Source organism: Echinops telfairi, unplaced genomic scaffold (genome assembly GCF_000313985.2).
Source record: "Echinops telfairi isolate 266 unplaced genomic scaffold, ASM31398v2 ScPeMD7_7475;HRSCAF=8513, whole genome shotgun sequence".
Classification (NCBI taxonomy): domain Eukaryota; kingdom Metazoa; phylum Chordata; class Mammalia; order Afrosoricida; family Tenrecidae; genus Echinops; species Echinops telfairi.
Window position 1 is genome coordinate 756,084 of NW_022111379.1, and position 27,088 is coordinate 783,171.

A 27,088-nucleotide genomic window follows, 5' to 3' on the forward strand; every position below is an offset into this window, starting at 1 on the left:
CCAGCCGCGCACTCTCAGAGGCAGCTGGGCAGGTAGGCGCCGCGAGCCGAGCCCCCCGCGCCCCGGGCTGCGTGGCCATGGAGAACCAGGTGCTGACACCGCACGTCTACTGGGCTCAGCGACACCGAGAGCTGTATCTGCGTGTGGAGCTGAGTGACGTGCAGGTAAGGCCGGTCCGGGCGGCGAGACGCGGCTCCGAGCGCCCTTAGCGCCCGGTCCCTTCCGTCCGATTGCGCGCCGAGCAGCTGCAGCAGGTCCGGGAGATCCGGACCCCGAGCCCTCGCGGCGTCCAGGCCCCGGGGCCGCTGGCCCTCGGGACGCACGCGCACCGGCAGATCTCGGGCGGGCACTACGACCGAGGCTGCGGGCATCCTCAGCTGCCTAGTGGGTCCCGAGCGAGCGGGCCTCGGCGGCTCCCGGCACCTCTTTGTTCGCCATCTATGGCCTGGTGCAGCTCGCGCCGACCTTGGAGGATTGGCCGGCTGGGTTCGGGTTTCCCGCTGTGCTTTGAGGCATAGGATGAGCTCGTAGAGTTTGGGGTGCAGTGTGACAGTGGGGTGTCTGGATGGACAGTGCTGGCCTGTGGCTGGATGCCCAGTCTTGGCCTGAAAGGTCCAGCCAGGCCCCTCCGACCTCCCTGACCTCCGAGGCCAGCCACACGCAGCCCTGGAGGGGCCACACCCACTTCCCATTTGGTTAGTGATAGACAACATTTTCATGAATTTCAAAATCTTAATGAATTTTGAAATTCGAAAGATCCCAGGGAAGTGATTCCCCTCCACCTTCTTGAAGGCATTAAGAGAATTTAAGAATGATTTTGAATTCTAGTAAGCGTTTGCGTAGAATCTGATTGGCTTCCCAGTGTGAAGCAGCAGAGCCCATTCTCTATATGTTCACCATCCACCGCCCGACTCCGTCTTTGAGGACCTGTAGCTTTCAATCCGCGATCACCTTTTATGTCAACTGTACTTGTCATTTTGTGCCAGAAAGCATTTTGTGGCATAGCTTTCTGCCTGCAAGTCAAACATTTTTGCTTGTGTCTCTCACTTCCTCTGGTGATTACCTGGAAAGTATAGGTGCTTTCTGAATGTTAACTTAAATGGGCTGAATTTGATCTTTATTCCTGGAAAATAAACCCACTTTCTCATTCAACGATCAAGACAGCACTTTGTTAGCAACTAACAATGGGGGTATCGTGTAGCTTCGCTGTGTGTGCCAGGCCCAGGAAGCATTCTGTATGGTTAACAGGAATACAAATACAGATGACTGGGAGAACAGTTTGACCCTGCCTAGGTGAGACAGTGGTTAAGTGCTCGACTACTACCACAGATGCCTCCACAGATGCCTCAGAAGAAAGGCATGGTGGTCAGTTTCTGACCTCCCCCCCACCCCCCAGTGTGTTTTCTCTGCACACACGTGGTCACCATGAGCAGGATTTGACTCACAACTAATAACCACAGGGACAGTCTGAAGCCGTGCCCAGCCTTTATCTCGGAAGTTTTACACCTTCAAGAAGTTCTTAACACATGTGAATAAGGAGGCGAAATGTTCACTGCAGCAAAAAAAAAAAAAGGAAAGTTACTTACATGCTCGTTACTTGTTAGGAGAATGAAAATTATGATGTGCTTTTGCTCTCAGAAAACCTACCAACCACTCCTGTGGAGGAAGAGCCAGCAGCTCAGTTCCAGAAAGTTGCAGCTTTAAGAAGCCCATGGGCACTTTTACTCTGCCCTACAGGGACACTATGGGTTGGAATTGAGTAGTCGCCAGTGGGTTTAGTTTGGTTTTATATTGTGGGTGATTGGGGAGAGGGTCTAAAGCAGGGGTTCTCAAACTATGGCCTGCGGGCCACATGCGGCCCGCTGAGGACATTTATCCGGCCCGCCGGGTGTTTTTGCTGCTGCTGCCTGTCCTGCTTAGCAGCCAACTCGTCCAGTGTGCATAGGAATTGGTTCATAGTTTTTTTTAAAACTATAGTCTGGCCCTTCAGCGGTCTGAGGGCCAGTGAACTGGCCCCCTGTTTAAAAAGTTTGAGGACCCCTGGTCTAAAGAAGCAAAGGTTCATTCTCAGTTGGGTGCCCTCAGAAAGTGGGGGCAATTCTATTACTTTTGCGGTTGGCATAGTGACTTGTGCTTCATCAGGATGATGCAGTGGCCTTCTGTGTTTTGTTTCATTTTATCAGGACTCAGAGTAACCTTGTCTGAGGCTTGTATTCTGTGAGATTGCTTATTTTCAGCAGGAGAACAAAATGGCCTGACTGCACAGCAGCACCAGCCATGGATAAAAGAGACGGACAGGCTCAGAGAGCTTCATACAGGTTTCTTTATGTTCCTCTTGTCTCTGAGGGGGCACATCTGAGTGGACCCCTTTCTCTTGAAAGGAAAAATGGAATAACCTGTTTTAATGTTTGCCTGGGAAGTACATTAAAGATTCAGGCCATGGTTTGTGCTGCCCTGGGCTGGTCGCGCACATACCCTCCGGCAGACATCTATTAACATTTCAGTCTCCCAGGAGAGCTGATGTTCATTTTTACACGGTAAAAGCACCCTTATCAGTTAGGAGATAAAAGGAAAGCTATGTTCCCAGCAGCCGCCAAGGGCTGATCTTGGACGCAGGCCCTTTAAGATAATAGCTTCAGGCCTGCTGTGTTCATTCTTACACATTCTTTCTTAACGTCAGGCCTGCTACTGCATCTTTCTTACACGGACAAGCACACTCAGGATGTGCTTGAGAAAGGGAGCCCTTGCTTACAGAGTTAGGTAAATTAGGTGTCTTCCTTCTTTGTGGTTCTGCCAGGTGGAGAACAAAGGGAGGAGGTTGGTAGGATTTTGGTTCAGTGAACAGTTAGTGGAGCCCTTGGGCGGTCAGCTATGAATGCGATCCAGTCCTTGCTGCCCTCAAGGAGTTGGCATCTAGGGGCATGCCAGGTTCTTTGCTTTTCTCCCCACCGCAGAGCACAGAGCAAAGAAGCCGGTGTGTGCCTTTCTCCCGATTCGTACCCTTTCACTGTAATAAACCTGAGCTGTGAGCAGACTGTAAGTACAGAAACCAACCAACCAACCAACCAACCAACCAACCAACCAACCAACCAACCAACCAACCAACCAACCAACACCTCCCCCAAACAAAAACTCACTGCCTTCGAAGGACAGGGGAGAACTGCCCTGCCGATTTCTGAGGCTGTCAGTCTTTATGGGAGCCGAAAACCTTAGCTTTCTCCCTTGGAGAGGCTGGTGGTTTTTTGCTACCTTGTGGTTAGCTGTCCAGTTGGTGATCCACTACGTCACTGTGCCTGGGCACTTAAATACTTGGTTGGGCACATCCGCCTGCCCTGGAGCACAACCTGAGCCATCATACCCTTTCTGCCCCTTCCAAGTGAATTAGGGTATGGCAGACAATTCAGAGTTGGGCAAGACGTGACCTAGATAAGAAATTTATCTCCATGATACCCCAGAACTCTCATGTCTGTGATAGTATTGTTATCAAAATTCTTGTTCCCCATATTAAGAAAACGCCCCCTGGAAATGTAGCCCATTTTGATGAGGGTCTACTCCCCTGCCCCAGAGAAGCCCATCCAGATTTCTCATCCCTTTGGGTGAGCCGCATCTGAAGCTTAACGAAATGTTCCTCCCTCACAGAGGCGGCAGCTTCCCTTTGCTCTGACCCTGACTGTCTTGGCTGGAATGGGAATCTAGTCTCTCCGTCCAGCAGCCAGTAGACCGCTCCAGCTGCTTGTTCTTTGAATGATGATACAGAAAACGGACCCTGTGCCCCCAAACCAGAATCGCTTCTATCAAGTTGATTCGGACTCCTAGCGAGTCTGTATCGGAAAGAGCAGAAAGAGTAGGCCTGTCTGTGTGGGTGTCCAAGGCTGTCAGTCTCTACTGGAGCCGCCCCCTCATCTTCCTTGGTGGGCTCACACCTTTCTTCAGTTAGCGCAGAGAGCCCGTGGGGTTGCTGTGAGTCGGAACCAACGCAGCGGCAGCACTGAGTTTGGGCCTATGGAGAAAGAGGGCCGAACAAGAACCCCACCTACCACTTGCTTAGTGACAGTTGAACTGGGATGGAGGGGTTGGGGTGTTTCTCATTCACTGAAAGCAAGCAGACACTGAAATCCCAAGTGGTTTCACTTTAAATGCTTCCAATGGCGTGTGGCAACTCCTGGGAGTAAATGGACGGACTCGAGGATTTGAAACTCTGGGCTGGCTTGTGTAAGAGACCCTGGAGCCTGAAGCCCAGGCACAGCGTGGCTCCGTTTCTAAGCACGGGGCTTTCAGCCCTCTCTCACTTCCTGCAAGTGCTGATTTCATCCTGTCAGCTTCCGATCCCCAGCATTCGGTTCCCACTGCGTACCCTTTCCCCGTAAGCATTGATATTAGGGTTCTCTAGAGAAGCAAACCAGGACAGTTATGAATCTCTATTTATAAAGGATAAGTTTATATAGCAAAAAGGAATATAACAGCAAGTTAGCCCACACAGCAGTACAGAGCTCAGTCCAACTCCCTTTCGTGGGTCGGTAGCCCTCGACCAGGGACGCAGACAGCACAAGACGAGCTGCTGCCTGTGGCAGCAGAGGCCAGGTCGTGGTGCAGCCTCTCCTTATAGTGATGTCACGTGGCTGGCAGGGGGTGCGGTGCCTGGAGTGGTGGCAAGACGAGTGGAGTTGGGCCCACAGGCAAACAGACACACAGGCAACAGACATGGCAAACTGGGTGGAACAGCGTGGCCGGGTGAGCAGAGCACTGCACAGCCCACCTGTAGCGCAGACATGCGAGGAGCAGGACAGCCCCATTAGGCAGCGGGCAGGTCTTACCACCGGGGAGAGAGAGCCTATGTAGGGGTGAGTAAATAAGAAAGCCGTTCTCTGGGGAGGCCAAGGGTCAAGCCCTAAGGAGGGAGAGGGGGAAGGGGCACCTGGATTTCATTTCCTTTTCTTCCTCACCTCCTTGGTCTGTCTTCACAGAACCCTGCCATCGGCGTCACGGAAAACGTGCTGCATTTCAAAGGTCAGTATGGGTGGGCCACCCCCTCGCCTGCTGCCGGAGGAGGGCTGATGGCGATTCCCTTTGCCTGCGCCTGCGCCTGCGCCTGCGCCTGCGCCTGCGCCTGCGTCAGCGCTCACCTCGATTCTGTGGGTGAACGAGATCGCTGCGCCAGGCGTGGTTAGGAAAGTGAAACGATGTGTTTAACAGCGTGCTCCCCCTTTGGTGAGTTAGTGGGCAGAGTGACAAGAATCCTGAGGTGGAAATCCAGCTCTCTGTCTCTAGGCCTGACTGCCACCACTTGGATAAGTTAATGATTAATCAGCACCTATAAAATGAGGGTATTGAGTTAAATCTGTTTCTCAAAAGCGCAGGCCAAGGACACCAGAGAATATACTTGCAGCCGCCCTCTCCCCCCATGGGCCCACAGAACCCAAATGAAAAAATACTGTTAAGAACTGAACAAGATCGCGTTTTGTGATCTTTGGCTCTGCTGCATTTCTGAACACAGACACAGCACACTGCCGCTGACTGGAGTGGCAGTACTTGGTTATCTGAACGACTCAGAATATGCATGTTTTTGTTTTTTAAAGATGATGATGAAGACAAAATAGAAATATTCTTGAGGAGATACCACACTTACAGGCCAGTTTGAGAAGCGCGATACGCTTGATGATGCCTAGGCCTCTAAGCCTCTCTGGCTCTGACATGCCCTTGACTCCCCAAATACTCCTCCATCTCTCTTCGCCTCAGCTCGTTGGCTGATTTAACGCTCTGCCTGAGAGAGCAGGTTTGGGTTCATGGTCACCGGGTGGGATGGACTTCTTCCTGTTCTCCATCTAGTCCAGTTCCTTAGCGTTTGTCCTTATTAAGTGGCCATGGTTATGAGAGGCTGAAGATTTGTCTACATTACAGTAGGTTCATTTTTTCCAAATATACTTGCATGACACTATAACCTGGCTTTTGTATCGTCTTTACAAGATAGAGGGTAGTGGTGGTAGCAGCTCAGGTTTTATTTATTTTTTTGGCCAAATACATTAAAAGGGAAGTTAAAGTGATAAAGGGTATTTTACCACTTGGAGCTTATAGAATGTCCTTATCATTAGGAATTTAAGTCTAACGGAAAAATAGCTTCCTGTAGCAAATGTTAAGCAGGTTCAATCACATGTGGCCAGATGACGGAAGGGATCAAATGACGGGCGAATCGGAGTGATCGAAGGGAGGGGGGTGGAGGGGGGGCCCAGCAGCCACTGGCACCTCAGCATGAGGCCTGCTTTGATTTGGGGAGAGGAGCAGAGTTCAGACACAAGCGGAAGCCAACCCAGAGACTTTGCTCCCAGTTCCAGCCAGCCTCTTGTAGGAATGAGCTGAGAACTGAGTTCTCCGTCTTCCATTTGGAGTGTCCTGAAATAGAAGCCCGCCTCTCCCCTTGTCCTCTGATCACGAGAATGTTCTTGTTCGCTGTGGTTCTGATGAATAGCCAGCCACCCTTTGCACAACAGAACAAAACACTCCCCAGTCCTGTGCTGTCCCCACATGTTGTTATGTTTGAGGTCATTATGGGAGCCACTGGGTCAGTCCATTTCATGAAGGGTCCCCCTCTTTAGCAAATGTCTTTTTCTATGCATTAGTCTTTTTTATTTAATTTATTTTATGCTTTTTCTTGGGGGCTCTTACAGATATCATAACAATCCGTAAATCAGTTACATCAAGCGAGCTTGTACATATGCTGCCGTCATCATTTTCAAAACATTTTCGTTCTACTTGAGCCCCATGGTATTAGCTCTTTATTCCCTCCCTCCCACTGGACTGGTCTTTTTGGATAACATGTCCACATGACGTGGAAGGAAGTCTTACCACCTTTGCTTCTACAGATAGTTCTGGCGGCACATTCTCCAGGACAGATCCGTTTGGTCTTCTGGCAACCCCTGGCCCTCTGAATATTCTTCACTGACACCATGACTCATGCTCATCACTTCTTGGACCTTCCTTATTCCTTGTCCAGCTTTCCTATGCGCCTCGGGCAATTGAAAATACCATGACTTGGGTCAGGTACACCATAAAGTGATATTCTTACATTTCAACACTTTAAAGAGGTGTGGGGCAGCAGATTTGCCTAATGTAATACTTGGATTTCTTGACTTCTGTGAGCATCGTTTGTGGATAAAAGCAAAGGGAAATCTTGGCTCTGTTTATCAGGATGTTACCTGTTGGTTCAGTTGTTGGGATTTTGTTTCTTTGCATTTAGTTGAAGGCCGCAGCCTTTAATTTTCATCAAGTACTTCAAGTCCCTCCTCTCTCAGCAAGCAGGGTTGGCTGTCTGGGTACTCAGCTTGTTAATAACCCCCTCCGGTCCTGATGCCACGTCCTTCAGATAGGCTAGCTTCTTGGATTATTTGCTCAACATTCATGTTGAGTAAGTGTGGTCAAAGGAGGCAACCTTGAAACACACCTTTCCTGACTTTAAACCTTGCTTTTTTCTCTTGCTCTGTTCTGAAAATTGCAGTTGGTAATTTACAGCTTCCACATGAAAACAAAGAAGTGATGAATCCCAGTCTTCTCCGGGTTTGCTGGGCGCCACACAGCCGGATGCACGTTCAGTCTAAACTGCCAGCGAGCACCTTTCCCCAAGCTCTGCGCTTTCAGCCAAGGTCCCTGTGCAGCGGCTGACGTGCCTCACGCCGCATCCTGTTTAGAATCGGGCTTAATTTCTGGCAGCTCCCTGATTGACATATACTGCAGCCATTTTTGAATTGTTTTCAGCAAAATTTCTTTACCTGCCTGTGATATTAATACTACCATTCAATAATTCCTGCTTCCTGTTTGGTTACATGTCTTTGGGATGGGCAGAACTGTGGGTCTCTTCTGATCAGTTGGCCAGATGAGTCCTCTCTCAATTTCTGACATAGACGAGTGAGTACTTCCATTTGCTTCATCTGCATGTTGAAACCTGTCAGTTGGTATTCTGTCAATTCCTGGAGCCTGGTTTTTGGCTAATTCCTTCAGTGCAGCTTGGAATTCTTCCTTTAGTGGGTTCTTGATCATATGCTATTTCTTGAAATGGTTGCATCAGCCAGTTCTTTTGGTTCAGTGACTCCTTGTATACCTTCCACTTTCTTTTGCTGCTTTCTGCATAGTTCGGCATTGGCTCATGGAATCCTGTAATATCACAACCCGAGACTTGCGTTTTTCCTTCAGTCCTTTCAGCTTGAGATATCCTGAGTGTGCTCTTCCTGTTTGGCTAAGTCCAGGTCGTTGCACATTCAAGATAATAATACAGTCACGTGATTTTCCTCTGTTCCCATTTCAGAGCCAAAGTAAATGGACAAGCTGAATATGTACCTGTGTTGCACCTTGTTGAATATGTGTCTGTGCTAAATGTGTCTCTGTTACACCTTGTTTTCTGTAGTCTCTTCTTCCCTGCTGTGACCAAGCTCACACTGGAAGGTTAAGTAAATGCTTTTGAAACGGGTCAGAAGGCGATAGGGAGCTAGATTCAGTTTATCTGACTGTGGTGAAACGTGCTCACCACCCCTCCCCTGTTTGGGGGAGGGCCCATTAATATGTGCATACTTCTGAAAAATTGCCTCAGCCGACTTTGGATGTGCTGCTCTGCTCGAGTCCACAGTGACCTTTCCTTTTTGCTTTTATAGCTCAGGGACATGGTGCCAAAGGAGACAATGTCTACGAATTTCACCTGGAGTTCTTAGACCCTGTGAAGCCAGAGGTATGCTTTCTCCTACCTCACTTCCCTGTCCATTTGACATAGATACTGTTTGGGGAAGTGGGGAGCAGGCGTGTGAGAAAGAAGACAGAAGAACCATGGGCACCGCGCATGCGCATGAAGAGATGTTTAGCGTCATTATAATCGCCACCAGAGCTGTAGTCAGCACCACAGTGAGATACTGTTACACACCCACCAGTGGGGGTGAGTTAAAACAAAACCAAATACACCCAGAGAATAACAAGTGTCAGTGAGGATGTAGGGAACTGGAACCCCTACCCACCGCTGGTGGGAATGAACAATGGTGCAGCCATTGTGGAAAACATGGGTCTGCTATTTTAAGAACTCCACCATGGGATCAAATTGATAACAGCAACTTGAACCGTCAGATCAGAATCTCAGGGGCACTGAGTTCATGTTAATGGGGAGGAGGGTGAGGATGGTGGCACCGCTGAGAGAATGCCATCAGTGCCCCCACATTGTACATGTAAGCACTGTCTAATCGGTATGTGTTTTGCTGTACATATTTTCAACAACACAATAAGTAGGATCTAAGTAGAAGAAAAAAAAGAAACAAACAAACAAAAGAAACAAAACAAAACAGCCCCAGGCAGCTCCTCCTTCTGGAACAGACGGAGCTCAGGTGTTTGCTGCTGAGGATGGGGACCTCGGGGAACATGCACTGAATCTGCACTTGACCCCTTACTGGTGGTATGGACTTGAAAGAGCCTGGTCACTTCTTTGAGTTCCAGCTGGGCGACGTGGTCCCTGGGGTCCCTTTCAGCTCTGAGAGTCTCCAGTTTTCAGTGATGCCAGAGGAGCGTGGCGTCTGCCAGTAAAGAACAGAGTTACGTGGGGTAGGCAGCGAAGCGCTGGCTTATTTAGTTAGGAAGCACACCAGTCCAACGATTTCTACATGTGCAATTCAGTAATATCGAGTCCATTCTTCAAGTAGTGCACCCACTACTGTTAGTCTCTTTCCACGTTGCTCTAGCACTGTGCACACAATCTCAGGGACTTTGCCATGGTGGCAAAGAGAAAAGGGAAAGTCACAAAGTCTTTAGGAAGAATGCTGTGGGAAGACGTGCGAGGAGGCCCCTCTCCCTCACAGCGGGAGGAGGGAGAGAATCCAAAACTCCAGTTTCTAAAGTGCCGCCCTCACTCTGGGGGCTTGAGCGTGGCGCTCTCTCACCGTGGGGCTCGCCGTTCCTGTCTGGGGAACCTCCACAGGCATCAGAGCCTCGAGGGGCAGAGGGCCTGCCGCGGGGCTTGCTTTGGGAGCTCAAGACCATTCGCAGGAATCCTGAGCTGATGTCCATCGAAACCGCCCCTAGGACTTGGCGTGTCACTGAGGAGTCTCTAGGCTCCTCCCTGTGGAAAGGTTGCAGTGGACGCAACAAAGTGCTGGCCAGGATGCAGGCCTTTCTAGAACAAGTGTTTGCTTTTGTCAGGGCCTGTTGCTCATTGGATTCAGTCGTTTTCATGGGAAGAGCATTCTGATGCTGAGTGGGTGGCTGGACATTGTGCTTACATGACAGACCTGGCAGGAGGTCCGTGAGAGGTCCCTCTGTGCATAGCAGGGACTCTCTGTCTTCGTCCTGTCCTTCGTTGTTGCCTGGGGAGAACGCGAGGAAGCCTGCTACTCTCCCTTCCCTGTGCCGTTCTGTTCTTCATGTTCTTTCTGCTTCAGACTTAGACTTCAAGGGCAACACAAAGGGGCCTAAGCGTGGCAGGGAGCTTCTCTGTGTGGCTACCCTGACTGTCCTGGTTCCGTCCGGAGGCAGGCGTGGGGAGGAAGGTAGGGCAATCTCACCGTCTCACTTTTCTCCCAGCCTGTGTACAAACTGACGCAGCGGCAGGTGAATATAACGGTACAGAAGAAGGCGAGTCAGTGGTGGGAGAGGCTCACCAAGCAGGAGAAGCGCCCACTGTTTCTGGCCCCTGACTTTGACCGCTGGCTGGATGAGTCTGATGCAGAAATGGAGCTCAGAGCCAAGGTTAGTAAGCACCTGAGGACTCGCTTTGAAGATAGAAATCACAAAGAATCGAGTTTGTGCTCTCAGGTTGCTCTTAAGGCCTGATAGAACAAGGGCAACATTGCAGACTCATTTAAAGACCTGGAGTCATGAGTTTAGAGAAGCACCGGTCAGGTATTTTATAGGCTGCCCCTCAAGGTGTCTGCTGTTTTTCTTGTAATTAGACAGTAGTGATGATTTGGGGGCGGAAGACCACAGAGGTAAAGTGTCCTTAGCACCGCTTGCATGCTATCTACCTGGCCTACCACTGCTGCTACTAATCTCGATCATCTGACTGAGGTGAGGCTTGTCTGATTTCTTGCCTGCAAAGCAGCTCTTTCCCTTTCCTAGTCCACTTTTTGCAAAGCCCGCACTTCAGCAGTGGGGACTTAGGCCCCTGCCTTTTCGGTGGAGAACTTCTGTGACCGATTTGGACTTCCTCCGCCATGAGATGTTTGTCTCCCCCATTACCCGGTTCCATCTCCTAGTGGCCTCTGGGACCGAGTAGCCTTATCCCACAGGGTCCAAGGCTGTGAATCTTCCCAGAAGCAGAGCGTGACTGGTGGTTCAGAGCACCAACCTTTTGGGTAGCGATGTGACTAGTGCGCCTCCAGGCCCCATAAGCCAGTGCTTTTGCTACTTCATTTGCTGTTCCGGTTGTTCCACCCTGGCCATTAGGAGCTCTTTCAGTCGGCTCCTGTGTACCTGTAACATCTCCCGTGACTGTGGTATGTATCTCCAGCCCGGGCACTTCCTCACTTCCTTATATAGTCCATGTCTGAGCCCTAGAGCAAACCATTTCCCCAGGGAACCTTTTCTATTGGACTGTGGTATTGGAAACCAAGACCTGGGCTTTAAGTGTGCTCGTTGCTACCGGGGTGTCCTAGCTTCTAGGTCCACTCAGTTGACCAAGCAAGGAAATAAGGGTGTATACTAACCCATGTGTATACCACGTCTATTTATAAATATTTCTCTATTTGTAGCTAAAGATGAGTTCATACTGATAATAGAGACCTAATTTTAGGTCTGGACATCGTGCTGACATGACATAGATCTTGCAGGAGGTCCGTGAGAGGTCCCTCTGTGCATAGCAGGGACTCTCTGTGTTCGTCCTTTGTTGTTCCCTGGGGAGAACGGGAGGAAGCCTGCTACTCTCCTTTCCCTGTGTTCTTACCCTCTCCTTTCGTTCTGTTCTTCATGTTCTTTCTGCTTCAGACTTAGACTTCAAGGGCAACACAAAGGGGCCTAAGCGTGGCAGGGAGCTTCTCTGTGTGGCTACCCTGCCTGTCCTGGTTCCGTTTCAGAGGCAGGCATGGGGAGGAAGGTAGGGAAAAGTTAAATTAAAAATCCAGAAGTCTTAAAAAAATACACTGCCGAACTATTTTCCCGTGTAAACTTCTGTGCTCTCTCCACAACTGTGACAACGCTGGATGTCATTCCTGTGGTGGGAAACAGTCTCCAATAAGTCATCCCGGGTCCCGTGGGCGCAATTGTACAGCGGTAGTAAGTTAAGGTTATAGTAAAGTCATAGAGAGCATGAGGGATAGAAGGGAGCTAGAAATAACGGAGTTAGACACGTTTCATGGCAGCATGCTCACCTCCTGGATGGCCATGATCTTACCAGCCAGTTCCGCGCATAGCGTGGGCCGAGGACAGGAGAGTGAGGTGAGGTGGACCAGAGACCCGTTTATTGCTAACCAAGGCTTATACCTACTTAAGGGGTGTGATTATAGGTAACCACACGTCACAGGAAGGGGTTGTGCAATAGGTAATACAAGCAATAGGAGGGGGATCTATAAAAGCGTAACAGGAAGGGGATGAGCTAGAGGTGTACATGTGACAAGTAGGGCGGACCCTAGATTCATGATGGCACCCTAACCTTGGTCACCCTTGAGTGGGCTTGACCTGGGCTCTCCTTCAGGAAACAATTTACTACTATCCTTATCAGAAGGGAGTGGGCCCTACTTGTGGGATCAACAGTGGTGACTGCTTGCTCTGGATGGCTGATAACCCTTAGGGAGAATAACCCCTGACCTACTTCTGTTGACCTCCAAGTGTAGATATTTGCCACGTGTAGCAAACAGCTAAGTTTGGCATATATTTGGGGGAGACAGCTTGGGAGAAATCCTTCTGTTTCCCACAATCTTGGAGGTCTAACTTGTGTTTTTGGAAACCTTCTGTCCAAATTCTAGGAGGAAGAGCGCCTGAATAAACTGAGGATGGAAAGCGAAGGCTCCCCTGAAAGTAAGTTAGTGCTGCTGCTGGTTGCCAGATAGCTGGTGGTTGAGCTGGGGTATGGATGCGTGCGAGGCGGCCCGAGAGCTAATGAATTCACCCAGGGAATGAATTTAGGAGAAATCCTTAATGTCCAGTGCTCAAGCTATGCATAACCACATGAAATGCCTTACCTTGAATGCTTCCCATCTGTTTGAGGCATGATATTGCCTGAAGGGGTCTATGGGTGAGCTAGCAGGGTGGGAGAACCTCAGTTTCCTCGACTGTCCTAATGGCCAATGGCAGTCAAGTCTTGAATAGACATGTGGGAATGGCTACATGGGTCCAGTGCTCTGCTCCTTCCAGCCTGGTGTTTTTCTCTTGACTGGGATCTCAAGAACTGTGCCATAGATGGAGTGATTGTCAACCTTAAAGAGATCCTGCTACTCAATAGCTGTATAAAAATTGATTTCTACTTCTAGCTGCCCAACCACTTATAAATGGAAACCTTTGAAAATGTATTGGCTTCTGAGTAACTTAAATTTGGCATTGGTCTGTAAAAACTCATGCTCTGTGGGAAGCACTGTAGTAGGCCAGTGTGACGAATTCACCGTAACACCTGTTCTCCAAGGTCCATCTGAAACTAACTCTGAGAAGGAGGAGTTGCCCTAAATTCAACCTTTTCAAATGTTAGTGGTGCTTGTTTGGTGTGCCGTAAGTAACGAAGGGGACTGGTTTCCATGGTGCCCCGGGGTTCCCAGAGCTGCTTTGGGGGCTAGGTCAAGCAAGCCGGCCCACTTCAATCAGAGCAGCCCTGCCTTTGTGTTTTATGTATTCGGGTTCTGAATAAGATGGCTTTTGAAAAGGGTTTTCATTGCGTCCAAAGAAGATTTGAATAGCCTTTAATTCTTTTTGAGAAGCCGGAGAGGAGAGGATTAGTGATGGCAAAGAAGAAGGCCGCAGAGAGGCCACCTTGAGACTTCAGTCAGTCTGGTGTTTAAAGGGGAAGCTATGTGGAGATTCACATAGGATAGTAAATAAAACTCTGTGTAACTTAAACTATATAGTCATATCATGCATGTTTGTCACTCTGAAGCAGAAAATGATAACTAGTTAATGTTGCTAGAAGTCTTATATTTTTCAGATCCCTTGGGGGATAAGGCTGCTTTTGATTGACCACGCCATTAAATGTAGTTTTCTCAAAGACCTGTCATGTGTTTATGTAGCATACCTGTAGTTTGGGCATAAACATAACGGCAAAATTGGAGCTTCATAGCTCTTCTCCTGATAATTCCCTTTAAAAACCCCAACTCTGTGACTCAACCACGCTTCTGTCTCAACTCCTGCTTGCTCCTTCGATGGACCTTGTTAGCCTTTACTTGCCTGTGTCTTCCTGACCCTCAGGCTGGAAACAAAATCAGTGCCCTTATTTCCTGGCCTCTCGGCTTGACATTGCCCTCCTCTGGTTGTAGCCTTATCCTGCCCAGGAGCCACTAACTTAGCAGTGCACTGGTCTCACCTTGGACTTTTCACAGTGCATTACCTGGGACTCTTCCTCTGGTCGTGTGAGTTTTAGATGGTAACCGTGAGGGTGGCAGCAGCGTGGCCATCTTGGTATCTGAAGTATGCCCCTCACAGTACCTGGCACGTTGTAGATGATCAGTTCGTGGTTGGTTGATCTCGGATATGATCAACTATGGTAATTTCTTTTTCCCCCCTTCTAATCACTGTTTTTAACTCTTGGAGTTAGTTTGACCTGCATGGCCTTAAAAAAGTTCCAGAGAAGAAACAGGACCGGGGATTGTGCTAAATGAGTAGCTCAGGGCTGAGTGTAGCTTCCTTTCCATTCTGTAATGCCTCCTAAGACTGTCAGCCATCCCTTCTTGGGTTGGTCAGGTATGTGTTTTCACTCCTAAGGCTGTCGAGGGAAAGCCTCTCCGAGCAGACTGTGGAGTACACACTGTTGCTCATGATTTCCCCTGAGCGATGACGGTGGCACCAGCTGGTGAAGACCTGGGTTAGGTATTCGTGTGATAGCTTAGGGCCCCCAAATAAGAAATAGGGGTGAAGTCGTCTAGGTCTGCCCCACCCATCCCTCTACTGCCATGACTACTGCTATTAACAGCCTACCGCCTCAATTTGTTTTTCAGCTCTCGCAAGCATGCGGAAAGGATACCTGTTCATGTATAACCTTGTGCAATTCCTGGGGTTCTCCTGGATCTTTGTCAACCTGACTGTGCGCTTCTTTATCTTGGGCAAAGGCAAGTGAGAAATTTCAGGGCTAGTTTCTTTCTCTGAGCATTTGGGTCCACTACTCACCAAAAGTAGCATCTGCCTTTGGCACTATCAGGAAGCCCCGACTTCAGCTTTTCATCATACTGCCCCTTCCACTTACAAGGAAAGAGAGGGGCTTAAAGAAACAGCTCAAGTGCACCGTGAAAAGCCATGTGCCAGAGGCCTGCGTCGTGGGCCAGCACCTTTCTCTACTCCCTTCTTGACAGTTCATTGTAAGTACATGAACGACGTGATGCCTGGCGCGCACTCGCTGCTCCGGTTCTGGAGCTGTTCTGGCCCCTGTATAGACAGATTCTAAAGTGGACTATGCAGAAAGAGAAGGAAAAGGTTAATGAAGCTATTGATTCTTCCCAAATTCATTTTTATGTTTAATAAAACGTTGCCCATATTAAACGCCAAGGGAAACTCTGAGCATCTGAATAGATGAGTATTGAAATTGTGAGGTGGGGGTGGAGAGTAGTGGGAGAGGACTGTGTCTTCCCGGATGAGAGGGTGGTGGGGCAGTCAACAGAGCAGATGAGGTGGTCCAGAAACAGTTCTCGATCGGTATCTGAATGAGGCACATAGATGACCGAAGAGGAATCATCACTCACCAAATATTGCAATGATTTTATTAGATGGGAAATTTAGTAATGTTTCCAAGGAAAACAGGATCCGGGAGCATGCGGGAACGAGGAATCTGTTTAGCATTTCTCCTCACATTGTGTGCAAAAATAAACTACCTCAGAAGAGTTTAGCGTTATATTAAAAAGTTAAGTCATAATAGAATATATAAATAAATGCTCATAGAAATTCATGTTAGGACATTCTAAGAGTAAAAATGTTAGAAAAAAATCATAAAGGAAATCTCAATTACTTTGACAACGTAAATTTTTTTTCTTAATTTAAGTATGCTAAATATTGCCTTTAGTATAGGCATTTTTTCTTTTTTTGGCCATTTCTTACATCATTCAGTATAACTGCAGTTCTGTTGTTCGTTCCCTTAACGTGGGGTTAGACAGTAAAATGTTCTTATGTACCTAAAAATACCACGGTCAAGACAGCCTCAACAACTAACAGCCCCACTTAGTTAGGGGGATAGCGTGGAATTGGGGAGTTGGTGAAAAAATACCAGCAAGGGTTGATTTCTTTGTATATAAAGAACTTGTACTAATTAATTTGAAAACATGAAAACTTCACTCAGTAGGTGTGGTAGTTATGTAATTGTCAATTTAAGGACTAAGTGTGTAGGGGTGGAGTCTAGTCTGTCAATCAGGTCATAGCCAATGAGGTTTCTGTGTGGGCATGGCCTTCTCCTGAGGATTCTGGGAAATCCAGTACTTCCTCCTGGGGGGCAGGAGACACTTCTCTCTCTGCCACTCCCTGGGAGACATTGCAGCCGACAAGACACATGGAATTATGCTAGTGCCCCAACTTGGAGAAGCCACGTGGACCTACCCTGATGCAACCAGACCTCTGAAGCCGGAGAAGCCACAGAGAGACCCCTGCCAGTGCTGCGATGCTTACACCACCACTGGATCCAAAGACTTTCTACCACTGGCCTGTGACCGCCCTGCATTCAGCATCATTGCATGTGTTTCGTGAGTCTCAAGAGGACTTTATAGATTGGTATCTGACATATGGCTGGCCTTGGACTGAACTGGGTTGGGATGCTTTCTCAATGTTGTGAGTCTCAAGAGGACTTTATAGATTGGTATCTGACATATGGCTGGCCTTGGACTGAACTGGGTTGCGATGCTTTCTCAATGTTCAGTTGCTCTTGTATATAAATCTCTTTCATATATATATGTATGATTATGAAATTGTTTCTCTAGTCTACCCAGACTAACACATTAGGTAAATAAGCAGAAGCTATATGTACATTTAAATAAGGAGGTAAAACTTAATTTGCCATACAGAAAAATGTTTTAACTCAATAATGATGAAGGAAATGCAAATTAAAACACATTGTTTTTCACTGATCAGTTTGCATTGTTAAACACGAGACCTGACTCAAGAGAGCAGATGCTAAAATAGACATGCCCAAGGCTACTGGAAGGGTACCCAAGTATAACGAAAATTATTTGGCAAAATGTATTAAGAACCTTGAGTAACTGTTCATAATCTTGGCCCAGGTTCTTTCACTTCTGGAAATATATCTTTTTAAAAAAAAATCATTTTATCGGGAGCTCTTAAGATATTGTAACCATTCATAATTCAATTAGATCAAGCATAATTGTACAATTTCTGCCACCAGCAGTTTCAAAAGATTTCCTTTATTCTCAACTCCTTGATATCACCTCCCCTTTATCCCCTCCATCTCCCGCCCTACTCCCCAGAAACCCTTATTATGATATATTATTATTGTTATTTATTTTTGCCGTATCTTACATCATCCAATGTATCCATTCACCTGCAAGTCTGTTGTTTGTTCAACTCCGGTGGGGTTAGACAATGATTATTACTATTAATTCCCCCTCCACTGCCCTTCTTGAACCCTTTGGGAATCATTACTCCCGTTACTGTTCCTGAAGGGTTATCTATCTTGGCTTTCATGCATCCAACAATAGAAATGAACCTACGCAGGTCTAACAAGATAAAAGAGGTAAAACAAAAACCGTAATGGTAAGGGGAGGAAGTCTTAAAGAACTAGGCGGCTCCACTCCTGGCTCATGCTGGGGTGGGATCACACCCCCTGCTTTCCAGTGGACTCATTTCATCTGCAGTGGGGCGGCATTGCCTGCCGCTTAGAATTACAGACAAATCCTGTCAGTATCTTCCCCCACCTTCCTATCAGAACTGCGTAGGGAAAGGTCATTTGGTGAGAGCTAAACGGTGCAATCAATTTTCACCAATTTTAGTCTATTCCCCGCCTCTGGACTGTATCTTATTTATGTATCTATGACTTGGGACCTCTGGCAAGAGGTTTCCAGTAGGCGTTGACATCCTACTAACCTTAATCAGCCAGGCTTAGTCCCAGGACACTCCAGAAACAATTCTTTCTCTTCTCAGCTGTAGAATATAATTCCTTACATCCACTGTAAGTAATAGTAACTAAAATAACCATTAAGGAAAGACTGGTCCAATTCACAACTTCTGAGGTCAGAGCGCTGGGTCATCCCATTCCTGTTTGTTTGCAGATAATGGTCCCCCAAAAGGTTCCACGTCCACAAGCGTATGAAATCTAGAATGCTTGTCTATCGTATAAGGGCCTATAGCTGGAAGACCCGTATCATTTGAGCACAACTCAGATACTGATTGCAATCCCCACGCTATAACAACACCCTTACTACTTCCTGTGTTTACCATTCCCATTTGACCATCCCGATCTCTTTCTGCTTTCTGAGTGAAAACTGCTCTTTTGATCTCATTTGGCCATTTCTTAGGAGGGCCTGCCCCTCTGGTGTAACTGCTCACCTTATAGGCCTGTCCGTTGCTTGGCTGTAAGTTGGGGTGGGTTCACTACCAGGTTTGCAGGGTGGTAAGGACCATTCCCTCCAGGGCCCGTAGGATTTCTACCAGTAAATAAACCTTTATTGCTGTCTCTTATACAGAGTGGCTCGTGGGTTTGAACCACCAATCTTTCAGTCAGCAGCTAAAGTATTGCCTAGGCCAAGGCTGCTGGAATGAAAATAATTGTAGTGATATTCGAATACATCAATGTCTACTTTGTTTAACCTCACATCGTTGGATTGATCCTGAGTGTTCCACTTAAGCCTTTTGGCTGTTAGACTCTTAATTTCTGTTGTGGCTCCCTGCCCCTTTTCATCAGTTCTCAAAGATGTGATAAAAATATGTACCTGGTGTCATCGTGTGCTCTTTTCAATGTGCTTAATTAAATTAAGGCTATTGCTGATTGACAAATTCCACACATGTACTTGTCTTTCCAAGTGTGTTAGTCTGGGTTGACTAGAGAAACAAATCCAGGGAGACGCATATGTGTAGAAGAGAGAACTTTATGTATAAGAGCAATTGAATATTGAGAAACCATCCCAGCCCAGTCCAGATCAAATCCATAAGTCCGATATTAGCCCATATGTTCAACGCTAGTCCATAAATTCCTCTTTAGAAGCACGCAGTCATGCAAGAATGCCAAATGCAGGAAGATCACAGACCAGTGGGTGGAAATTCTTGTGGATCCAGTGGTGGTAGAAGCATCTCAGTGCTGGCGTGGGTTTCCATGTGCTCCTGCAGCTCCACCAGTGGCTCGTCAACAGGAATGTCTCGCAGGGAGACCAAACGGAGTTTGTCTATATCTGGCCTCCCCTGAGTTATTCATGTCCATGTGCCTCCAAATGAGGTCATCAAGCTGTGACCTGATTGACAGGCTAACCTCCCCCCATCACAAGTTGACACCAGATTATGTAACTTCCACACCAAGCTCAGCGAACCTGTGGGCTTGGCCAGCAGCTCCGGGCTTGTCCAACTGTTTCTCAAAACCATGCAAGAAGACCAAGGACATTGTTATTTTTGAGCAATAGAAAGACATCATCAATATTCTGGGAAGCTAAAAGTGTCTACTTGGAAATTCAAAAGGCAAAGGAAAAACTATTACAATACATGAGAGAAATAGCTTAGTAGGATAAAAACAGAATTTTCCCAAGTGGATTGTGGTAATGACTGTACAACCCTCCTGAAAATGATTGGATTGTGTGATGGGTTAATTATAGCTCAGTAAAGTAATTTTTAAATGTATAGAATTTACACACCAGCCAAATACCAGTAGTTAGCTAAAATAGATGGAAAAATACAGTCTGCAAACGTGTACTTTTATGTACATGTGTATGTATAAGGAAAATAATACAGTTTTAAGGTATTCAAACGACCATGAATAGAGACCTAAAAACTGTATAGATGGAACTCTTAGCATTATACGTATGCCAAAATTTATAAATCATTTAAAAATTAAGTGCTAGTCCAGCACACATTTTCTCAAACAAATTTTATTGGCATATAATTTACATAAATACAATTCAGTAATTCACCATCATCACCATCATCAATTTTAGAACATTTTCCTTTTTGTACTCGTTGTTATTAGCTCTCCATTTCCCCCCAGCCTCCAGCACACATCTTATTTATAGCCTTAAATATAAAGGTAGATCAAATCATAGAAACGGACACTAAACCATGTAAGAATGTGAAGCCCTTGCTTCTGGAAGGTAGTGCATCGGTTGTTGGGAGTCCTCCCCAAAGAGCTCCTTGGCAGAGGACCCCCACGCCGACGCGCACCCTCGGCGCCTCGCAGAAGGGCCCGCATCACGTGCCTTTTTCAGTTGTCCCAGTTTGAGGAACAACAAGGGAAGGGGCAAGGGTAGGTTTGTAGGGTAGATGGGGCAAGCCCCCAAGGGAATTTTATAGGACGGCTCCTGCCACCCTTGAACAATATGTACAGCTCTCTATTAAGGAACACATTTTTATTTTTAAAAAAAATTCTAATTATAAGAATAATAAGTGTTAACTACAGAAAAGTCAGAAAATACTTAGACAAAACCAAAAAACCTTACCATAATCCTATTTATGAGGTCAACAGATTCTTCAAACTTGGTGTATATCTTTCTGAACACAATTCTATAAAAAAAAAATTCTTAGGAGTAAAACATATGTAGCATTTGTTTTATGCCAAATAGAACATCATGAATATCTTCACATCATTGAAGATATTTCTGCAATAGCACTTCAAATGGGTGCATTTTCTGTATTCACATGTAGTAATTTAACTGAGTAGACATTTCTAGATGTTGTGAACTCTGTTCCAGTGAACTTCTTGTAACTAAATCATTGAACATTAAGAATTTCCTTAGAAAATTTTCAAGTAACATTACAGGATCAAAGTATAAGGACTTTTCTTTTTAATTATAAGGATTTTGACATAGACTCAGAATTTTCCTGGAGAACGAGTATATACTAAAAAGCCCACTTCTGTTATTTAATCCCTTTCATTAGTGTACTAGTGCCATTTTTTTTGTATTAGTGTCTTTTAATTTTCAAAAATACTTTTTCAAATCATAAAAGTTAATGTGTTGATGTAAGAAAGTTTAGAAATGAGAGAAAACTGGAATAAGGATTGGGGGAGGAAGTATTTTTTCATCACCATCTATGAATTTCCTTTTATTATTTTTTCTCCAGTTAAAAAAAAGTAATTACTATAGCCATACTATGCATATAATTTTGCATCTGGTTTTTAAAATTTAATGTTCTAAGCATTTAAGATATTGATATTCCTAATAGCTATCATTTTAGAAACAGGCTTATAGTCATTAATTGAAACAAGGATGAGTTTCCCATAAAATCAACAAGTCCTACTTTTTATTATCCATGTGCTAAATCTTAACCCATAATCCTCTATTTCAAAGTATGAGAAATCCTCATATTCCAAGAAAAATGCTACTTATAGTGAATCTCCTTAATGCGGATAGCAGAATTTCATTGTAAATGGTGATACAAATGTATGCCTGGGATTTTATCTTGAAAAGTGACATTTAAGATTATGAAAATGTTTTCCATCTTAGATATACCATATATATTTGTGTATAAGCACATTTTTCCAGCACATTTTTAATGCAGTTTTTCTGGTAAAATTAGGTGCTCTGGCTGATATTCTGGTCAGCTTATATTTGAGTATATACAGTAAAAATTTAAGTTATTATGATAATTTGCTGTAATTCTTCCAAAAAAAGAAAAAAGTCAAATTTTGAACTTGGTGGAATGTTTCTGATAAGAATCAGATTAGTACTATATACCATTTTTGTCTTCACATTTAACTTTCTAGAAGGATCATAAATTGAATTATTTCATGAAAATATTTATGTGCATGTGCACTTATGATTGTATAGTTTTTGACATTATGAAAGGCTGGATTGTCCCTGAGGACCAATAATGAGAGTAGTGGATACCAGGAGGGTGGAGGGAAGGTGGGAGAGAAAGGGGGAACCGATCACAAGGATCTACATATAACCCCCTCCCTGGGGGACGGGCAACAGAAAAGTGGGTGAAGGGAGCCATCGGTTAGTGTAAGACATGATAAAATAATAATAATTTATAAATTATCCAGGGTTTGTGAGGGAGGGAGGGGAAAAAATGAGGAGCTGATACCAAGGGCTCAAATAGAAAGAAAATGTTTTGAAAATGATGATGGCAACAGATGTACAAATGTGCTTGACACAGTGGATGTATGGATTGTGATGAGTTGTACGAGCCCCCAATGAAATGATTTAAGATAAAAAAAAAGGCTAGATTAAATCTCAAACTATTCATATATTGAATGCAATGAGATTTAATTTAAATGAGTAATGAATCTGAAAAGAATTATTATTATGCCTGACACATAGGTTTTTAAAAAAGTTTTGTAGCACTTCATCCACCTGTCATACAGCTTAATGGTTCAGCCGTATCAAGCAGAGTTGTCTGTTATCACCCCGTCCATTCTCGAACATTAGGTTTTCTGTGTATAGTAAGTGAATGAAGTCTAGGTGTGCTGTTTTCTTACATTTTGGGGATGAGAAAGGTACAAGGACTTAAAGTTAACTTTTTGGTAGCCAGTAGTTTATGTATTTATTTTTTAGTTTATTCTTTATGATGATAATGCCCCAATCTCTTCCAATTTAGTTGGTAGTAAAATTGAATTTGGCTTTTAAAAAAACCATTTTATTGGAGGCTTGTACAACTCCCATCACAATCCACACACACCCATTGGGTCAAGCACACCTGCATACCCATTGCCTTCATTATCCCCAAACATCCGCCCTCCACCTGAACCCCTGGCATCAGCTCCACCCCCTTTCCTTTCCTCTGCGCTCCCCGCTCTCTCAGGAACCCTTGACAATCTACAAATCACTATTATTTTGCCATATCCCACGCCGTCCAACGCCTCCCCTCACCCCCTCCTCTGCTGTCCATCTCCCAGGGAGGAGGCCACATGCAAATCCCTGCAATCGGCTACCCCCTCCACCCCACCCTCTTATTAACCTTTTAAAATTTATTTTATTAGGGGCACATACAACTCATCACAATCCATACATACATCAATTGTGTAAAGCACATTTATACATTCATTGCTCTCATCATTCTCAAAACATTTGCTCTCCGCTAAGCCCCTGGCATCAGCTCATTTTTCCACTCCATCCCTGCTCCCCCTTCCCTCATGAACCCTTGATAACTTATAAATTATTTTGTCATATCTTACATTGTCCAATGTCTCTCTTCATCCACTTTTCTGTTGCCCGTCCCCCAGGGAGGAGGTTATATGTAGATCCTTGTAATCGGTTCCCCCTTTCTACCCCACCCTCCCGGTATCGCCACTCTCACCACTGGTCCTGAAGGGATCATCCATCCTGGATTCCCTGTATTTCCCGTTCCTATCTGTACCAGTGTACATCCTCTGGTCTAGCCATATTTGTAAGGTAGAATTGGGATCATGATAGTGGGGAGGAGGAAGCATTTAGGAACTAGAGGAATGTTGTATGTTTCATCATTGCTACACTGCACCTTAACTGGCTCGTCTCTTCCCCATGACACTTCTGTAAGGGGATGTCCAATTGCCTACAGATGGGCTTTGGGTCTCTACTCCGCACTCCCTCTTATTCACAATGATAATGATTTTTTGTTCTGATGATGCCTGATACCTGATCCCTTCGACACATTGTGATCACACAGGCTGGTGTGCTTCTTCCATGTGGGCTTTGTTGCTTCTGAGCTAGATGGTCGCTTGTTTACCTTCAAGCCTTTCAGACTCCAGACACTATATCTTTTGATAGCCCAGCACCATCAGCTTTCTTCGCCACATTTGCTTATGCACCACATTTGCTTATGCATCTTCAGTGATCATATCGGGAAGGTGAGCATCAGAGAATGCCAGTTTAATAGAACAAAGTATTCTTGCATTGAGGGAGTACTTGAGTGGAGGCCCAATGTCCATCTGCTACCTTAATACTAAACCTATAAATATATGCACATAGATCTATTTCCCCATCCTCATATATAAATATATTTACATATGTACACTCCTTTATTTAAAGTTCTTCTTTTAATGTATGGAGTTATCTAGTTTGAGAAGTGATTCTGTTGGAATATGGTGGCTGACTCACCACGTATGTCTGTCTGTTCCATAGAATCCTTCTATGACACATTCCACACGGTGGCAGACGTGATGTATTTTTGCCCAGATGCTGGCAGTTGTGGAAACTGTCAATGCAGCAATCGGAGTCACCAGGACCCCAGTGTTGCCCTCTCTTGTGCAGGTACGGAGCAGTTGCCCTTCAGGGCGGGGAGGGAAAGGTTCCATCTCATATCTAGTAGGTGTGCCACAGATTGCTAACAAGTTTCAATTAGTAAGAGTATATGCTTCTCCAGGAATAGCATTGCTTTTTCGGAACAAGGTAGAAAACTTTAACCCTCAGAGAAATTTTCCAAAGTAGGTTTTTGCCATTTTCATTGTTTCAATGCTAATTCATTGTTAAAAGCAGCCTTGGTGGCATAGTGGTTATGCCTTGGGCTGTGATCTGAAAGGTCCCCTGTTCAAAACTACCAGCTGTTCTGTAGGAGAAAGATGGGGCTTTCTAGAAATCCTGTAAACAGCTACAATCTGGACATTCACAGGGGCAAGTCTACCCAGTCTTACAGAGTTGGCTGACTCAGTGGCAGTGAGGTTCTTTGTTTAGTTTCAATGTTGTAACATCTTCATGAAATCACAGAGCTTTAAATGAGCTTTTAAAACTCGAGAAACTGGACTCTCCAGTTTGAGCAGAAAAGCCTACTCAGTTGTCCAAGGCAGAACCAGCACGGAGCGTCCCTGTCCCGGGCAGCTGAGGGCAGCCCACAGCTGTTTCCACTGGGACTGTCCTTTCAGTTTATCCGTGTTATTTCCGAAGACCTGAAAACGGTTAGCAGTGAGGAGCAAGAAAGGCAGCCTCCTTGACCTGTTCCCTAGCTCATCAGTCCTACCCGCACCGGCTCTGCGGAGCCAGGTGGCTCCTCGGCAGTCTCTTCTGGAACACGGTTTGATGGTTCTGCCCCTTCTGCCCAACCAGCTCTGTCCCATCTGCTTTCCGGAGAAGGCGGTTTTGCTTAGTTTAAGAAGAAAGGAGGTCGTAGATGACCCATTAACACGAAGTAGCAACCTTTGCATATCAAGACGATTTGAGCAGGAAACAGGAAACTATAATGCAGAAGCAGAGCGGAGAAGGAGCAAATAGAGCTTCTATTCATGAGAATTAGTCGTCAAAGTTGAAAATGGATCGTTTAATAGTCGACACAGCGGTAGAGAACATTGGCAGGTCTGAGGACGTGAACAGAATGAAGTACAAGAGAAGGAAATACGAGAGAAATGAAGAGACGGGACCGAGCAGAAGGCTGACATACAGGGGTACTACCCCAAACACTTTTTTTCCAAAGCTATGTATTTACATTAAATTTTTTAACAAAACAACTTATCACCTTCAAAGTACTCTCCATTGCACCTAATATATTTGTCAAATCTGCAGTTCGATTCTCTTTTTTTTAAATTCCATTCTTGGAAACATTTTCCAAACTCTTCTGCGTAGTTGGCTGACAGCACCTCTCTGGTTTTTTCCTTTACCTCTCCTACATCCTAAAATTGCTGTCCTTTCATGTCCCTCTCCCTTTGCAGAAACAAAAACTCACAAGTAGCGAGGTCAGCTGAATAAGGTGTGTGGGGCAAGAGAGGCCTGCTGTTTTGGCCAAAAACGGACCCTAAAATGGCTGTGTGAGCAGGTGCATTGTCTTGGTGGCAAAGACAGTCCCCCATCTGCCACAGTCAGACCTTTTTTGGTCGCACACTGTCACACAATCTCTTCAGAACTTCTAAATAGGAAGCTTGATCTGATCAACAGTCTGACCTGGTGGAACGCACTCCAAATGCACTGAGTCGACATTTTCATCTGTTTGGGAAGTTGATGGACGTCCAGTACAAGGTTTGCCGTCAGTCGACATACCACCTTTTTGAAAACGAGAAAACCAGTCATACACTTGAGTTTTTCCCATAGTGCTGTCCTTGTAAGCTGTGTTCAACATCACAACATTCTGCGGCATTTTTCCCGAGCAGGAAACAAACTTTCACAGCCACATGCTCTTAAATCAGCCATCACAAAAAACAAGGTTCGAGCAAAACTGCTTTTATGAAAAATTCACGGTGACCAGAGAGAACCTTCCAAGTCGACGCCACCAAGTGAGGTTGTGCGTAGCTCAGAACGAGCTGCTCGATGCTCGCCTGGCAGGAAAAATGCTGACTACGAAAGCTTCGCTCTGCTCAGCAGAGCTTCTTTCTATTTTTTGTCACCCTTCTATGTCGAAAACGAATTTAGAAGAAGAGAGAGGGTGATTGCAGTGGAGGAAGAGGTTACAAGAGATGATGTTAGAATTTTCTAGAACTGATGAAAAATGCTAAATCCAGAATCGAGAAACACAATAAATCTAAATCAAGATTAAAAAAAAGAAATTCAGGGGCTGAAGTAGAAAGAAAATGTTTTGGAAATGATGATGGCAACATATGTACAACTGTGCTTCATACAATTGATGTATGGATTATTCTAAGAGCTGTAAGAGCCCCCAATATAATGATTTATTCATAAAATAAACAAAATAAAATAAATTCACCCATGGACATATCAGAATAAATTTGCAATGTGCCAAAACAAAAACCTTAAACATACCTAGGTGGTAAAGACCAGGTACTTTTAAAGAAGCCACAGTAGACGTTCCACAGTTGTAAAAGAAGCCAAAAGATGTCTTCAATGTACCTTTAAAGGGAAAGCAATACACATTGTTATAGCTAAGAAAACATAGTCACAACTAATAAAGGGACGTAAGCTTATGTTTATTAAAATATATAGGGTTAGGTTTTAGGATGGTTTCCTCTGTT

The 27,088-nt window shown here is 45.5% G+C and overlaps 1 protein-coding gene across 1 annotated transcript in view; it reads left to right on the forward strand.

Moving 5' to 3' along the window:
- Window positions 1-18: 18 nt before the first annotated feature.
- HACD3 (3-hydroxyacyl-CoA dehydratase 3) overlaps window positions 19-27,088 on the forward strand; it is a 35,157-nt gene continuing 8,087 nt past the window's right edge. The window contains 9 exon segments of the mRNA XM_045285653.1: window positions 19-164; window positions 4,965-5,007; window positions 8,637-8,710; window positions 10,540-10,704; window positions 12,915-12,966; window positions 15,087-15,197; window positions 24,321-24,370; window positions 24,372-24,622; window positions 25,838-25,853. Coding sequence (XP_045141588.1) covers window positions 78-164; window positions 4,965-5,007; window positions 8,637-8,710; window positions 10,540-10,704; window positions 12,915-12,966; window positions 15,087-15,197; window positions 24,321-24,370; window positions 24,372-24,622; window positions 25,838-25,853 — 849 coding nt within the window. The 5' untranslated portion in view covers window positions 19-77.